The sequence below is a fragment of the Ahaetulla prasina genome, chromosome 2, assembly GCF_028640845.1.
Source record: "Ahaetulla prasina isolate Xishuangbanna chromosome 2, ASM2864084v1, whole genome shotgun sequence".
Taxonomy (NCBI): Eukaryota; Metazoa; Chordata; class Lepidosauria; order Squamata; family Colubridae; genus Ahaetulla; species Ahaetulla prasina.
This window is the reverse complement of record NC_080540.1, coordinates 119,388,691-119,404,887: the sequence shown is the minus strand read 5'-3', so window position 1 is coordinate 119,404,887 and position 16,197 is coordinate 119,388,691. Positions and strand designations below refer to the sequence as shown.

The 16,197-nt window shown below is 39.0% G+C and overlaps 2 protein-coding genes across 8 annotated transcripts in view; both read left to right on the top strand.

The window, feature by feature from the left end:
- Window positions 1-7,636, top strand: part of AKAP8L (A-kinase anchoring protein 8 like) — a 32,394-nt gene extending 24,758 nt beyond the window's left edge. For 5 of the 7 annotated variants that reach the window (XM_058173960.1, XM_058173959.1, XM_058173962.1 and 2 more), the window contains exon 13: window positions 103-1,774. In XM_058173960.1, the coding sequence (XP_058029943.1) occupies window positions 103-459 (357 nt within the window). In that variant the 3' untranslated portion in view covers window positions 460-1,774. Of the gene's footprint in view, window positions 1-102; window positions 1,775-4,113; window positions 4,160-5,933 lie in introns of those variants that run through there. The other 2 variants (XR_009153954.1, XR_009153955.1) reach the window with 2 other exon arrangements.
- Window positions 7,637-10,092: 2,456 nt separating this feature from the next.
- The window catches only part of AKAP8 (A-kinase anchoring protein 8), a 37,257-nt gene continuing 31,152 nt past the window's right edge, over window positions 10,093-16,197 (top strand). Inside the window, exons 1-3 of the mRNA XM_058173956.1 lie at window positions 10,093-10,341; window positions 13,781-13,819; window positions 15,051-15,083. Of these exons, the coding sequence (XP_058029939.1) occupies window positions 10,326-10,341; window positions 13,781-13,819; window positions 15,051-15,083 (88 nt within the window). The 5' untranslated portion in view covers window positions 10,093-10,325. The remainder of the gene's footprint in view (window positions 10,342-13,780; window positions 13,820-15,050; window positions 15,084-16,197) is intronic.

Sequence of the window (16,197 nt, the reverse complement as noted above, 5' to 3'; positions counted from 1 at the left end):
CCCCGGCTATATATTTGTGTAAAGCATATATTTTTATAATTCTGGGCATTGATAATTTCTGACCAAAACGTCCAAAACTCAGTACAGTGTCGTGTTTTATAGGGCGAGAATCCCTTCACAGATGATCCTGAAGAGAAAGAGGAACATGAAGAAAGTGAGGCAGGAACAAGTGGGAACATTGAGGAAAGAGCAGCTGAAGGTGAAGAAAACCTAAATGAAGAGCAAAGTAAAAGTAATGACAATCCTCCTGAGGAAAATCCAGTGGCTGATGAAATTGCAGAAAATAAAGGTGATGGAGAAGAACTACAAGGACGAATGGAGGAATGGAATTTGACCACATCTCAAGAAGGTTTTGCTACTGAGCAGAATCCAGAACATGAAGAAGAAAAAGAAAAAGAAAAAACACAAGAAAAACAAGACATTGTACCTTCAGAGAAGATGGAACCACCTGATGAGTGAACTTGCAAAGAAGGTTGAATCATTTTGAGACTCTGCATTAAATCTTCTAAAACCATACCTGTATTTGTGACACACCATGGCACGTGGCTTTTGGTTCTCATTGACCTCACTTTCACCTAGTTAACAGCCTTTATTTGTAAAGTGTTTTTGAAAATAGCTTTTTTAACCAAATTTTCATTGTATTAGCTAGATTTTGTGCAGTACAATTTTTAAGTGGCTTTGTATTAGGAAGTATACTTTTTTTAGTAAATAATCAAAATCAAATTTTGTCAATTGGCTTATACCATACTAAACCTTGGAAGGATAAATAACATTTAAATTTTCCCATTTGCTTTTGTATATAGTTGAAAATGTTTTAGTTCCATAGTTAGTCTTGTCTGAAAATGTCAGTAGCAGAATTATGGGTTTTAAATTCTGCATGATTGGAATATCTTCCATGCAAGTGTAGCATTCTTCTATCTTTTTACTTTTAATATTCAAAAAAGACTTTGGTCAGCACAATAATTTTGCAGTGCTTTTATTCAAGAGGGAACATTTGCAATAGTTGATTATAAAACATTATTAGGGCTATATGTGTAAGTTTTGACAGAAGCAGCATGCTTGTTATTGTGCAGAAAGCCTCAAGGAGAAATGAATGCATTCTGGCACTTTCCAAAAATGCAATTTATATTATTCTGTTTGAGATTAGGAGGATTTCTTAGTTTCTGCTTATTTTAGATGGATGTTCTGAAAATGAAGTCTGTAGCAGCCCAACAAAAATCTACTGAAGAAGCGTGTTACAAAACATTAAATATTCCCTTCAAAGCAGGTCTTCAAGTTGTCTCATTTTAAATCCTCAAATCATCTCTGCTGCATTTGTCAAGAATATAGTATTGCTTCATTGTTCCTTTGTTTATTAAGAATTGCAGGCATTAATGCCATAAGTTTATTTCAACTCTTGCTGCTACCCCAATTGCTTTCTAAGCAATAGTGGTACAGATTCTGATATTCTTGTTCATGCTCAATTTATTATCCTCTCATTTCTCTTTATGTACATGCCTTCTTCCTGTAGTGGAGATCAAGCAATGGAACCTGAAAATATTCAATGGACATATTTTTCTGGAAACCTGCTACATTAGCAAAGACAAGGGTGAGTGAAGGAATCATTACACACTGGGTGGAGGCCTTTTTGCCATATAATACTTCTTCCTTAAGACTCAGCACCAAATAACTGGTGGAGAAACATGTAAAAATAAGTTTTGTGAGTAAAAAGCATTTAGTAAAGTTTCAATGTATTGCTTATTCTTAATGTATAATGACTCAAGTGTTCGTAGTGGTAGCTTTGTCTTGTACTCAATCAAGTTGTAGATAATAATAAATGTTATGAATGTTGGGAGTACTGAAATTCCAGTATAAACTTGTATTTATGCATATGGGTTGATATCTTAAAAGGTATTAGGGTTGGGCTGAACAAGGAATAGGAAGTTTATTTATTTATTTATTTATTTATTTATTCATATTTGTATACCGCCCTATCTCCCGAAGGACTCAGGGCAGTTCACAGGCAAATAAAACATTTATGTACAAATTAAGATAACCATTAAAAAACTTATTCTAATGCCAAATAATTAAAAATATAAATATAAATATTAAAACCAATTTAAAACCCCTATAAATTTAAAATCTAGGCCAGTCCTGCACAGATGAATAAATATGTCTTGAGCTCGCGACGGAAGGTTCGGAGGTCCGGAAGTTGACGGAGTCCTGGGGGGAGTTCGTTCCAGAGGGTGGGAGCCCCCACCGAGAAGGCCCTTCCCATGGGTGTCGCCAGACGACACTGCCTAGCTGACGGCACCCTGAGGAGTCCCTCTCTGTGAGAGCGCACGGGTCGGTGAGAGGTATTCGGTAGCAGCAGGCGGTCCCGTAAATAACCCGGCCCTATGCCATGAAGCGCTTTGAAGGTGGTTACCAAAACCTTGAAGCGCACCCGGAAAGCCACAAGTAGCCAGTGCAGTCTGCGCAGGATTGGTGTCATATGGGAGCCAGGGGGGGCTCCCTCTATAACCCGCGCAGCCGCATTCTGAACTAACTGTAGCCTCCAGATGCCCTTCAAGGGGAGCCCCATGTAGAGAGCATTGCAGTAATCCAGGCGAGACGTCACGAGGGCGTGAGTGACCGTGCATAGGGCGTCCCGGTCTAGAAAGGGGCGCAACTGGCGCACCAGGCGGACCTGGTAGAAAGCTCTCCTGGAGACGGCCGTCAAATGATCTTCAAAAGACAGCCGTTCATCCAGGAGGACGCCCAAGTTGCGCACCCCTTCCATTGGGGCCAATGACTCGCCCCCAACAGTCAGCCGAGGACTCAGCTGACTGTACCGGGATGCCGGCATCCACAGCCACTCTGTCTTGGAGGGATTGAGCTTGAGCCTGTTTCTCCCCATCCAGACCCGTACGGCCTCCAAACACCGGGACAGCACTTCGATGGCTTCGTTGGGGTGGCCCGGTGTGGAAAAGTACAGCTGGGTGTCATCAGCGTACAGCTGGTACCTCACACCGAAGCCACTGATGATCTCACCCAGCGGCTTCATATAGATGTTGAACAGAAGGGGCGAGAGAATCGACCCCTGCGGCACCCCACAAGTGAGGCGCCTCGGAGCCGACCTCTGCCCCCCTGTCAACACCGTCTGCGACCGATCGGAGAGATAGGAGGAGAACCACCGATAAACGGTGCCTCCCAATCCCAATCCCCCCAACCGGCGCAGCAGGATACCATGGTCGATGGTATCAAAAGCCGCTGAGAGGTCTAATAGGACCAGGGCAGAGGAACATCCCCTATCCCTGGCCCTCCAGAGATCATCCACCAACGCGACCAAAGCCGTCTCAGTGCTGTAACCGGGCCGGAAGCCGGACTGGAACGGGTCTTTACAAAACAGCTTTGAGGTATTAGGTTTCTGGAAATAACTGATAGAGACAGAGGTCGCTAATATAGTACTTGAGCAAATATTCCATCTTCTTTCAACATTTGGGCTCACATACATGCCAGTGGTATGTTTTTGCAAAATGGTATTAGCTGCTATGAGAATTTTCTTTACATCAGTCTCAATGTTTATCAAGCCACATATTAATTCCAAATGAATAGCACTTACCATTACCTTAGAATAATTCAAATGCATTATTTCTTGGACTATTAGTCAATTTGTAGGGAAGCTTACTCCTAGTCTGAGTAATTATATTTGGAATTCAGCCTTACTATGTTTTGAGATAAACATAAAACAAATCTATATTTTCCTATAACTTTAAAACCAGGGATGTTCTTTTTATTATTATATTTTTATTCCACCTTTTTTATATATAACTCAAGGGGGAAAACTAATTCTCTTGCCTCCTGTTTTCTTCACAACAACCACTCTGTGACATGGGTTGTTCTGAGAGTGAGTGATTCACTCAGCCACTTTTCATGCCTAACAGGCCTGGAACTCAAAGTCTCCTTGGTTTCTGATCCAGCACCTTCACCGCTGCACCATACCGGCTTTCCAGTTTCTCTCTCCAGATTGGGATATTTGTACAGGGCAGTTTGCACTGATGAAGGATGCTAACTTTTTCCCACTATCTGATACTTTCTTCCTTTGACCCTATTCTCTCCTTCTCCTCTCTCCTCACTTCCAATATACTCCAGCTGGGACATAAATCTTGGAGAGGAATCCCCTCCTGTTTGAAATAAGGTACTACTGGATGGGAAGCAGTCTTGAATAGAATTAATGAGGTTGGGAGTTAACCAGTTACTTTGTAGAGCCTTATCTGCAAATGATGCTTTGATACTCCAACCACATAATAACATAATATGGCGATAACTCAGTGTTTCTGCCTTTTGAAAATTTGAATCTGTATACTTGAAAGAAAATGCTACTGTAATTACTGATTTTATTCCAAATTACATAGGCGGATGATTGCAGATGACTGCAACTATGACTATTCAATTAAATAGATATTCAGGAATTTCCTGAATATATATGTATAGATTTGGCCATTAGTCAGGGCCATGGGTTTCCACATTGCATTTTGAGTTCAGCCCTTTTTCTTTCATGTAGGAGTAGCTATTTAAGGTATCTACAATTGTTTTGTGGAACCATTATTAGATTAGAATTCTGTTTTCTAAATTGCAGTCTGGAGAGTTCAAAAGCACATTTCGAAACCGTTGTACTCAAAGTTAAGAATTATTGAGCTGTTATATATTGTTGCAAAACTGGTATTGTTGATAGAATCAAAGAAATAGTCTGCCATATTTTAGCCTCTGCAATTACAGTTTCCACATTCCTGGAATCTAAAGGAAACTTCTATTTTTCTGGCAGAATTTCTTCTGTTGGAGCACATGGAAGATTAATGTAATCCAACCCCTTAAAATCTCTTGCTTTTTACCTAATTTGTCCAGATATTCCTTAACAAAATTTGAGGGCATATAAAGCCTGAAAGGTGGAAGAGAACAATCAATAGCCCAACTTTATAACCTTTCTATGTGCTTTTATTTGTCCATGGTTTTCTTAACTTCAAAAGAAATATTACAATAACCAGTTTGTTTTGCTTGCTGACTATATCTGAAATGGTAGAATAAATTTCTTTTATGCACTTTCGATATTCACATAAGAATTTCAATTCATATTGCTGTAAAGTATTGATGTTCTTCAACTATTAGATTCTGAATGAAAAAATGTAATAAATAGGAAAATATTTGTAATACCTTTTTCCTATGAATTACAGAATACATATTGTAATTAGCTGTCACTGATCAAATAGCTCAAGTTTCATACATTTTTAATCTTAGGAAGTGTTTTCCTATGACTTAAGTGGCTTAAGAAAAGACTTTAAAATTTTATCTTTCAAGAAAACTGGGAAAAAATCAGTGATTGATATAAGCTTTGGATTTAAGCAAAGATTTGCTTTTCATTATTAAACAGGCAATGCAAAAATGATTTTAAAAATACCATTTTGCTTGTGGATATTTCCCCCACAAGCAGAATGGTATTTGCAAAAGAATGCACCCATTCTTTTGCAATATTATAAAGTTAATGTTAAAATTACTTTGCCTATATTGTTTTGAGTCTGACAATTGTAGGAAAGTACTTGAGAAATTGATGAATTAAACCTTTTGAGAAAAGAGGTTAAAAGGTCATATCTCTGGAATTGGTCCAAAAAAACTGTTAAAAAGGAGACCAAAACATAAGTCATGATAGAGCAGCAAGACAGATTACAGACTGAGGAGAAAGGTTTGGCTGTTCTACTTTTGTAGGAATAGATTGGATAGGTATAAGAAAGAGTTTATAGTGGCATAGCTGATTGTTGGAGCAGCAGTTCTCCAGCTCTGGTTTTCTCCTAGGCCAGATAATCAAGAGACTGTTTTTGTCTCTAATTCCAGTTGTTTAAAAATTATTCATTGTATAAATGTACTCTCTTTACTCCTACTTCCATATAACACATACTATAATTTTTATCTCTGCATAGGAGAAGAATGCCAGCGTCAATGCCTTTCTTTAGAAACAATATAAATATTATTATGTTATAAAGAGTTACATAGCAGAATTAATTTCACCTCATCTTCTGTCACTGCTGCAACACAAGTTTCTCTTCTGCTTGAATGTTATTGACTGTGTATGAAATACTAAATTTGCACATCAATTGTTTTTAAAATTGTATTTTTCATGAACGACAATGTGTTCTCTGTATATACATTTTTAAATCAAGTTAAACGTAACTCCTAGTGACTGCATTTTGGCAGTTTTCTTGACAGCATTATGGAAGTGACTTGATATTATCACCTTCTAAGATGTTTTTATCCCTTCTCAGTCTAGTGAGCCATAGAGTCAGACATTCTTCCATTCAAATATTAACCAGGGTTAATCCTGCTTTGCTTTTCAAATCAGCAAAGGTTTATAGGACCAACTGCTCAGATTTCATTATTGTTTAAAAAGATAAAGGGTGCATCCAGACAGCCATAAAGTGCTTTCCTTCAGTCTCTGAGCATTTTTATTATTACAGGTTTCAGCTTTAATAGTGCAACAGGTTCCTTTATTGCTAACAATTCATATTCCCCTTGTCAATCTCTGTTCTACTTCAATAATTAACTTGGCAAGTGCTATCCTTATTGCCTTAAAATAGGACAAGTTAAGAAAAACATTTGGTGGCTTCTTCTGACTTTATTTCCCCTCCCACTTAATGTTACCTTAGTAGGAAAATAACCATCAATTTGAAATGTCCTTGGTGGTCTCTGACCTTGGTTGTTTCCTTGCAGAGGTTTCATTACCCAAACTAGGTAGCATCATCAGTGCTAGTAAGGAATGTGGTTTGCTGTAGCATCCTTTTTGGCGTGGGTGATGGTCTCTTTTGCATAGTCTATAGATGTTAATGTCTATGTGTCTATTGGTGGTTGATTTGTTAGAGTGCCAGGCTTCTAGAAATTCCCTGGAGACAATCAACCAGCCAAAAAGGGAACAAAATGACAGAAGCACTTCTCCACCAGCATCAGCACCTAAATCAGCATAGATTAAGTTCAAGGTTAACATCAGATCAACATTCAAGTAAACAATACCCCAATCAAGAAACTGCCAAAAAAAGCCAACAGCAAACAGCTCAATTAAAGAATCTATTAAGACCATCCCTCACCAACATTGACAGGGCAAGCTACTAGAATATAAACTGACAGTAAACCACACTCCTTACTAGCACTGATGATGTTACCTAGCTTGGATAATGAAACCTCTGCAAGAACACAAGCAAGTTCAGAGAGCACCAAGGACACCTTGTCAACCCTCAGCTACAAATATTCTCATTTATTAAAACTACCAATTTAATTAATGATTGACAGATGATGTAGGTGCTTGGAATGCCTGATTAATGGTAGTCACCAAATTTGACAAATAAACTGCACATATTGAGCTATTCTGTTCCTGTTTCCTTTCAGTGAGGGTATTTTTGATCAGAACTGTAATGTTCTTCTAGAAACATTACACTTGTGTCCCAAAATAATTTGGCAGATAACACTGCAGTCACATAGGAGTGGCATAGAATAAAGCAGGAGGGACAGTTAAAGATTGAGCTCTGTCTTCAACCAGTGCTGCAGAGAAATGACAGTGTTAGCAGTGAATGGATTTGGCTGACAGTATCTGGAGGTAATCCATTGAATAGGTAATGTAACCATGCACATAAATAATAAAAATAATTAAAACCCACACAAAAGCAGTGGAAAATCTGTAATACATTCATTGGTAATAAACCAACAATAGCAACAAACCCTTGTTTAAACTGATCACAAATGCAACATAGGACTTATTCTTTAAAGTAAAAATTTTGTTTTATTTAGAAACAAATACAAATGTAGTACTCTTTCAGAGCTGCTATTGGAAGTAAATCTGGTCTGTTCTTATTCCAAGGTGGGAGAAAGGTGAAGGAGAAATGAATAGGAGGCAGGCTGCATTTAGAAAGGAGGTAGCTAGAAACAACAGTTACAACAGCATGTTTCTGGGGTGGCTGACAAATTGGGATTGAGAGTAGATTGGCTTTTAGACAATTTTGGAGGCTTTGTGATTGAGATGCCTGTTCCTGTGCAAGAATATGTCCTTTAATATTTAATGGCTGTTGCAGATTCCTTTGGGGTCATGACTGGCTGTACATACAAAAGGGGAAAAGCAAATCTTGTTTTGTTCGTCTGAGCTAATCTTGTCAGTGAGGCTCCTTGCCTATTGTGCTGCTTATTTGGAGTTGCTGGCGGCCCTTTGTTTATGAATAGAATAGAAAATATCCATTCATAAAGCCTAGCCTTTTCAGGCTTCTGCTTGAAACTTTTCCTATAGCAGAGAGACTGGGACTACTTTCTGCCTTTGTTAGGAGATTTTTCTCCTCTTCTCCTTTAGGGGAAATATTCTATTCTGCCTCTTTTTAATAGTCTATAGAATATTTTATTCTGGGGAGGGGCGCCCTTCCCACACTATTAAACCTATGTTGTAAGTGACCATGGCCAAGGCCCTCTGGGTCAGGAATGGGCACTGGTTCACAAGATGAATTTATGCAAAGCTTCCCTGGCCACAGCTGCCACCAGCTGTTCCAGCAGGAACCATGAGTCCAGGAGGACTCCCAAATTGCACACCAGATCTATGTGAGGTCATGTTGCTCCATCCAGAATCAGAGATGTCAACTCTCTTCACCCTGACAAGAAACACAATAGCCACTCCATCTTACTCAGTTTGAGTCACAACCAGTTTCTCCTCATCCAAGCTTTTTCAGCACCTGAACAGCATCACTTGATCAGGCATGGAATAGATAAATGGAATATTATCAGCTTACCAAACCTACCACCAGATGTCCTCTCCCAACAGCTCCATTGAAATGTTAAATGGGGGCAGGGAGAAAGATCTAAGTCTTGAGGCACCTTCACTAGCATTGGCCACGGAGAATGGCCAACAGAATGGTGCCTCCCAATCCTTAGAACTTTTCCAATAAAATTTATTATACTTTATACCAATATTGTCAGTGACAATCCTTTAAGATGTTAAATCACTAGCTACAAAACCAGTTGATAAACTATTTTTAGTGACAGATGGAGACAAGACTGTTTTGGAATTTTGTATTGTAGATACTGCATGTATATTTTTACAAAGCTTGATGTCTCCCATGAGAACTTCTGGCCCGGAATACTGGAGAGTAATACTGCCAGTCAGTTTGAACAAAACTAGAGGAGGGTTGACCAATAGTCCTACACAATATAAGCATCTTCCATGAATAACAAAGTTAATAAAATGCTTCCCTAGCCATGTAACGGCAGCTAGAAACTTGCATCCAGGCATTTCTTACTGCAGCACACTTCAACATGAGTTTGGGGCGGGGTGGTGGGGGGAGAGTGTCAAACAGTTGAGCTACATAGAAAATTATTTAGAAAAAGCCTGGGCTCGCTTGACGTTTCCTCAGCCAATTTTCTGCACCACATCCTGAACCATAAACTTCATTGCAAAGAATACGGTCGTGGAACTCCTTTCAAATGCAGCGTTGTAGTTTACGGGCCAGCGCGTGAATAGAGACGAAAAAAAGATGACAAACCGCGTTCAAATTTGGACTCGCCAAACAAGGAAAAGATTTGGGAAAGGCAAAATGCTAACGGGCAAAATAAGAGCTCATTGGGAGTCCAAACTCCCAGCAATACAAAAAGACACCTGGACTTCACGCAGAGAAACGCCAGCCTGCCCTCCGCCCCGTAACGCGAAAAGACTAGAGTCTACAGCCCTCGAGGTTCTATCCAGACAAGAAAGCTGAAGCCGCTAAATCAGGGGTCTCCAACCTTGGCAACTTTAAGACTTGTGGACTTCAACTCCCAGAGCTTTGCTGGCTGAGGGACTCTGGGAGTTGAAGTCCACAAGTCTTAAAAGTTGCCAAGGTTAAATTATCGTCTAGCGGCGTCCTTAATTATTCTCAAGTAATAAAATTCTTAAATAAAATTAAAATTAAAAAAAAGTTCGCAAGTAATAAAAGCGAACCTCAGCCCACCCTGCTTCGTTTACTGAACGCTTACGAGCACTGGCCGTCTCTCCTATTGGAAGTTTATTGACAGAAATGGGAACCGGAAGTCTCTCCGGCTGCACAAGCCGTTTTAGCTGCAAATAGGAAAGTTCTCCGGGCGTCGGAAGGCTTAGAACGTAGATGTCCAGCGACGGGTAAGCCAACGAACGACCCAATGGGAACGACCTTCATACGGAGAGGCGGGCGCAACAGACGCTGTTAAGTTTAAACGTCCGGCCAATCGAACTTCAGGGATAGAGGCAGAAGCCAATCTGTGGCGGCATATGGCGCTCGCGCAGTCGGGTGGTGGGTAAACTATTCGTAGTGGGGAGGACGACGACAAGCCAAGCCATGGATCAAAGTTACGGTGAGTCCTGCCGGGGAAGGCACCGGCGGCGATGGATGTTCCGGCGAGCGTAAGGAGAGCTTCGGGCTTCGACAGAACCGGTTTCTCTCCTCAATGACGTAGTAGCGCTTGCGGGTCGCGGAGCCCCCGGTGTCGGTGCCTTCTTTCTCGGAGAGGCGCTGGCAGCGGTGATTGGACCTTTCGCTTGTCCCTCACCCACGTTCCGCTTGGTGACTGGAGTGCTATTTGGCCAGCGAGGCGGAGGGTTCGAGTTTACCCTTCACCTCACCCCCCACCCCCTTTGCGGTACCGAGCGAGAAAGGAGGACCGAAGCCCTATTTCTAAAGACGACACAAAATGGCGTGGAGGAAGTTTTGCTCGCGATAGCGCTCCCTTCCCGTTTGTAAACAGTGGCTCGTGGATCTCGCCTCTCTGCCGACGGTGCTTCTGGCTGGAAAAGAAGCGGGCCGGTCGGTCGAAAAGCTCATCCTAGCCCGCGTTGTATTTCCATAACCACCAAAAAAAAAAAAAAAGGACAGGCAGGCAGGGTCGTAATGCCCCCCCCTCACGTCCCTCACAACCCTTCTCGCAGTGTGTTACGGATTGCCAGCATGCCCAGTAAGGGTGTCCACAGGCTTTCTTACCTATCTCAGAATACAATAACAACAGGTGGAAGGAATCTTGAAGGGCTTCTAGTCCAACCCCCCCTGTACAGGCAGGAGACCCGATACCATTTCAGACAAGTGGTTGTCCAATCTCTTCTTAAAAGCTTCCAGTGTTGGAGCATTCACAACTTCTGGAGGCAAGTCGTTCCACTGATTAATCGTTCTAACTGCCAGGAAGAACAAACTTGCCTGGCCACATCGTTTTTCTTGTCAGGTCCCATCTTGTCCCAGCCTTAAGTGCTAAAATAGTATTTAAGAGCTTCTTTTTACACACTCCGAGAATAGACACAAGCCTAGCATTGCAGCCTAGCAAGTTGACTGAACTCAACTTGTCTGTTTGAGTTATGGTACAGTGCATTTTGTCAAACTAGAAAATTGTTCATTGTGAGTATTGTGCGAATATATTGCCTATTTGTTTTAAAATATCAGGGTATTTATTAAAATGTTTTATTTGTAAACAGTATGACTGTTTAGGGAGGGAGGAGGAAAATACACCAAGGGAAAAAAGGGAATACCTTTTTAATGTAGTTTAGGAATATCTGTGTACATTATTGCTTTTCTTTAATTGTATCCAGAGGCTTAGATCAGAGGATAACCTTCAGCTTTATTAAGTCATCTTTCATTATGTCAAAAGTGTTTTCAGATCTTGTAGATATAGTAGTAGAGTACATAAAACAGGTATAGCATGAATATAGAAATGGTAGTTTTGAATGCTAAACTTAATCCTCCTATAAAGTGGAATCTTAACATCTGATAAAATGGTTTCTAGTGTAGAAATCATTATACCATAATAACTCCGATTAGTATCCAAAGCAACAGCAAGTACCTGGGTCCCTGCCAGATGCATGTACTACAGCTTCCACAAACTTCTTGTCAGGTATGATGCTAGCTGAATATTGCAATCCAAGATGTCAGGCATTCTGTGTTATAAGATACTACATAATGACTAGAAGGGTTTAAAAATGTAAGAAAATCAGAACTCTCAATCTTGCTACTGTTTCCATTTTTTTGTTACATTTTATTTTAGTGATTTTTTTTGTAACAACTAATATAGTTATACCAGAGAATGCAACAAATGTATGTGTATACACACTGTATATATGATGGAATTCACATTTTTGAATTGCCTATCTCTCTCAGAGAAGTACTCGAGGCAGTATACAATGTTAAAATATAAAACAGCATATAGGAATTTAAAATTTTAAAAAATTAAAATTTAAAAGCAGGCAAGAATGATTGAACTCTGTTGAAAATTAGTTAAAAAGGTAAAGGGAGTGTTCTCAGGGTGCCAGCCCTCTGGGCATGGGGCTGCAAAGCCATGTTTTAACTCTTTTTCAAAAGACCAAGAGATAGTTGCTGCCTCTCCTATATATTTGTGTATATATACACTCTCTCAGTGAATTCTAGTTCCACCATGGGCGCAAAGCCAGCTAGGTGGTCTTGGGCTAGTCACTTTTTGTTAGCCCTAGGAAAGGGGCAGTATCAAACAACTTCTGAAATACTTTACCAAGAAAACTGCAGGGATTTGTCTTGGCAGTTTCCAAGAATAGGACAGTTTTTGCTTGCTAGTTCTGAAGTACGTTAATGAGAACCAAATGTTACTAAATGAACCAAAAGTAGTAATTTTTATAGTTACATTTATAACTATTTGAATTTTGAATGTACATTAATTTCTCAGAAGAAATTGATTTATTTTTATAGAAAATGTCAGTGTCACAATTCTGTTGCAATTTTATTTAGCATATTGCCTTGACATAAAGTACATAATCCAATAGAAGATAATATATTTAGCTCAGGGTTGAACTCTGGAATCCTTGATGTTCTTGGAGCTTGGTCCTTTGCTTGCAAACATTTCATTACCCAATTAAGTAACATCATCAGTGCTAATGAGTATTAGGTTTGCTCCCTGTTTATGTAAAGTAGCCTGCTCTACCAGTGTTGGTACCGATGTGGTTTTTTCTACGATTAGGGTATTGACAATAAAATAACAATTGTATGGACAAGAAAATAAAAAAGCTAAGAAGGAAACAAAACCCCATCATCCATAGCAACCAACATTCAGATAAGTGAAGATTAACACCAGGCAGATAGGCAGAAAACAATACCTAATGAACTGCCAAGGAGAAAACAACAGCCTTCCCAACATTAGCAGGGAAAGCTTTTGTACATAAACAGAGAATACACCCACACTGCAAGTATTACCTAGTCAGGTGATGAAATACTTAGAAGCAAACAACTCTACAAAGTAGATAATGTTAGCTTTATATGTTCAAGTATTTCCTTTCTGAAATATTCATTTAGTATGAAATAAATTGTTTATTTTGGTCCCTTTCAGAAGGGTTTTTGGTTCTTTTCATAAGAAATCTTGGTTCCAGATAAGGATTTGTTTCTCTGTATTATATGATATGAACCTAAATATTTTTTTTTAGTAAAATGTTCCATATTTCAGTATTTTTAGTTTACACATTTGAAAGAGTTGAATTCAGATAACTCTTAATTCCTGCTTAAGAAGATTTTGTAGGCCATGTATAATGTTGCTTTCAGAATTAATTCCGGAAAATGGAACAAAATGTAAGTCAGTGTGTATAACTTTGGCATTTAGCCTGATTTCTTTCTCTCCTATTTTATTGGTAGCAATGGAAAACACACAATTTACCAAAGGCTTGGTTCCTATCAGATACACAAAATGTATTCAAGATAAACCTCTGAATGGATATATATGATTCAGAGCAAATCTTTAGAAATATATTGTGGAGTTTTTAAATTTATTAATATATTAAACTTTTCTTTTACAGATTATAGTTCTTGGGGCACTGACAACACCAATACTCATGGTAAGAAAATAAATATAGCTGAACTGAAAGTTGATAATAAACATGAGTCACAAAATAATTATATTAATAGCATGAATTTTCAATAGGAGAATATTTTCACAGGCATATACAGTGTAATTTCCTTTCGGGCTTATTAGATTAAATATAGTTTATATCAGTTTTCTATTGTACTAATTTCTATCAAGATTTATATAAATTAAAGCTTTGATTTCATATAAAATAAAAACATTCAGCTGCTTCATGACATGAATCATTTAATATCTTTTATATAGGGAGAATGTGAAATGATTTGTTTCACTAATTTTAATCAATCTAGTGTTAATTTCTGATTTGTCTAATATATAATATTAATGCTAATTTTTTTACCATGGGATACAAAAAAGAATAACTTCATACTTATTCTAATGTGAATTTTCCAAGCTATTCCCACTGCAAGAAAGAAAGCCCAGTTAATCAGGTTGATTGAAGGGGTTTCAGAAAGCATATGGGGTAATTCCTAAAACTCTGATTTTTAGTTTCACCAAATTTTAGCCATTGCTTGAAATTATAAAGCAGCCATTTTAGACCAGAGTTCCCCAACTTTTCTGGGTTTAGGGATCGGCAGGGTGGAGAGGGGATGGTTCAGCAAATGGCCGGCAAGCACGCACACAGCTTCATTTTCACAAGTGGCCTGCCACTCACGCAATTGGAGCACATGTGCACACACTAACCTGCTGCTTGTGCAAGTGAAGATGACTTACGTGCACGTTCTCATCTGCCATTTGCAAACAGCTCACAGCTCACTATTGGGCCATGGCCCAGAGGTTGGGGACCCTGCCTTAGACCACATAGAGCTTATGCAGATTCTCTATGTGTGTTTATCTTGGAGAGTTCCCTGGTTTTCAGAGGAACCAGGAGATGAAGCTGCGTAACAGATGCCTAGAGCATCACAAGAAGACAAAGCAAAATTTGTAACGTAGCCTCCCTCTGGAGTTACAAATAACACTGACCCTGTTAGCCTGTGAATATTGGCAATTCCCCAGGCTCTAAAGTCAAAATAATGTTGGTGGCATTTGGGCCTAGTATGGTTGTAATAATGGAATTTTATCCATTTCTTTTTAACTGATTTATAGTTTCGAGTTGAAATATTTATTTCTGTTCTTTGGATAGATGAGTAACTATGTACATTTGTTAAGTAAAAATCTTGATGTATTTAAGGTAAAAATAAACTTTGTCTCTGTGTCTCACTAAGGTACATATGCCACGAACATGGGAAGTTGGCAAGGTATGTGTTTTGCTTACTTTTCCAAAGTTTTGCTTTTCACTGAAAAAGAATCTGAGGCATTTCCCCACCTTTTTTTTAGAAATAAAGTGTCATCCACTTTACTATATAAGCTACATAAGTTCATGTCTTTCTCATTTTGAACTCTGTCCCAAAGTATTAATAGTAAAATAAGATCAATGAACTACACCAAGGAGGCATCCTTTTCAAAAATTGCAATTGTCAGTGCAGAATGATGAGATAAAACATTTGGAAAGCATTCCAAAATGGTGTGGGGGAGAAGATGGCAAAGGAAAGGTGTGGCAGTGGGTTCTGGGAAAGTTTCAGACCCATCAGGTGTCTACTGGATTTGTCAAAAGGTGCAATACGCCCCTAAGGTATTCTGTTCTTTCTGTGCCAACTCAGGAAGCTTATGGAGCTGCTGATACAGTTCTACAGAGGAATTATTGAGTCTGTCATCTGCTCCTCTATAACTGTTCTGCAACCCAACAAGACAGACACAGACTTCAGAGGATAATTAGAACTGCAGAAAAAACAGTTGCTACCAACCTGCCTTCCATTGAGGACCTGTATATTGCAGGAGTCAAAAAGAGGGCTGTGAAAATATTTACAGATCCCTCACATCCTGGACATAAATTGTTTCAACTCCTACCCTCAAAACGACGCTATAGAGCACTGCACACCAGAACAACTAGACACAAGAACAGTTTTTTCCCAAACGCCATCACTCTGCTAAACAAATAATTCCCTCAACACTGTCAAACTATTCACTAAGTCTGCATTACTATTAATCTTCTCATCGTTCTATCACCCATTTCCTCCCACTTATGACTATATGACTGTAACTTTGTTGCTTGTATTCTTACTATTTATATTGTTTCTGAGAATGATTTGATTGCTTATTTGTACCCTATGACCATCATTAAGTGTTGTGCCTTATGATTCTTGACAAATGTATCTTTTTATGTACACTGAGAGCATATGCACCAAAAACAAATTCCTTGTGTGTCCAATCACACTTGGCCAATAAAGTATTATAATCTAATCTAATCATTGAAACTTATATCGGACCATAAATATTGCTCCAAATAAATATGATTATTTTGTTACACTAAAA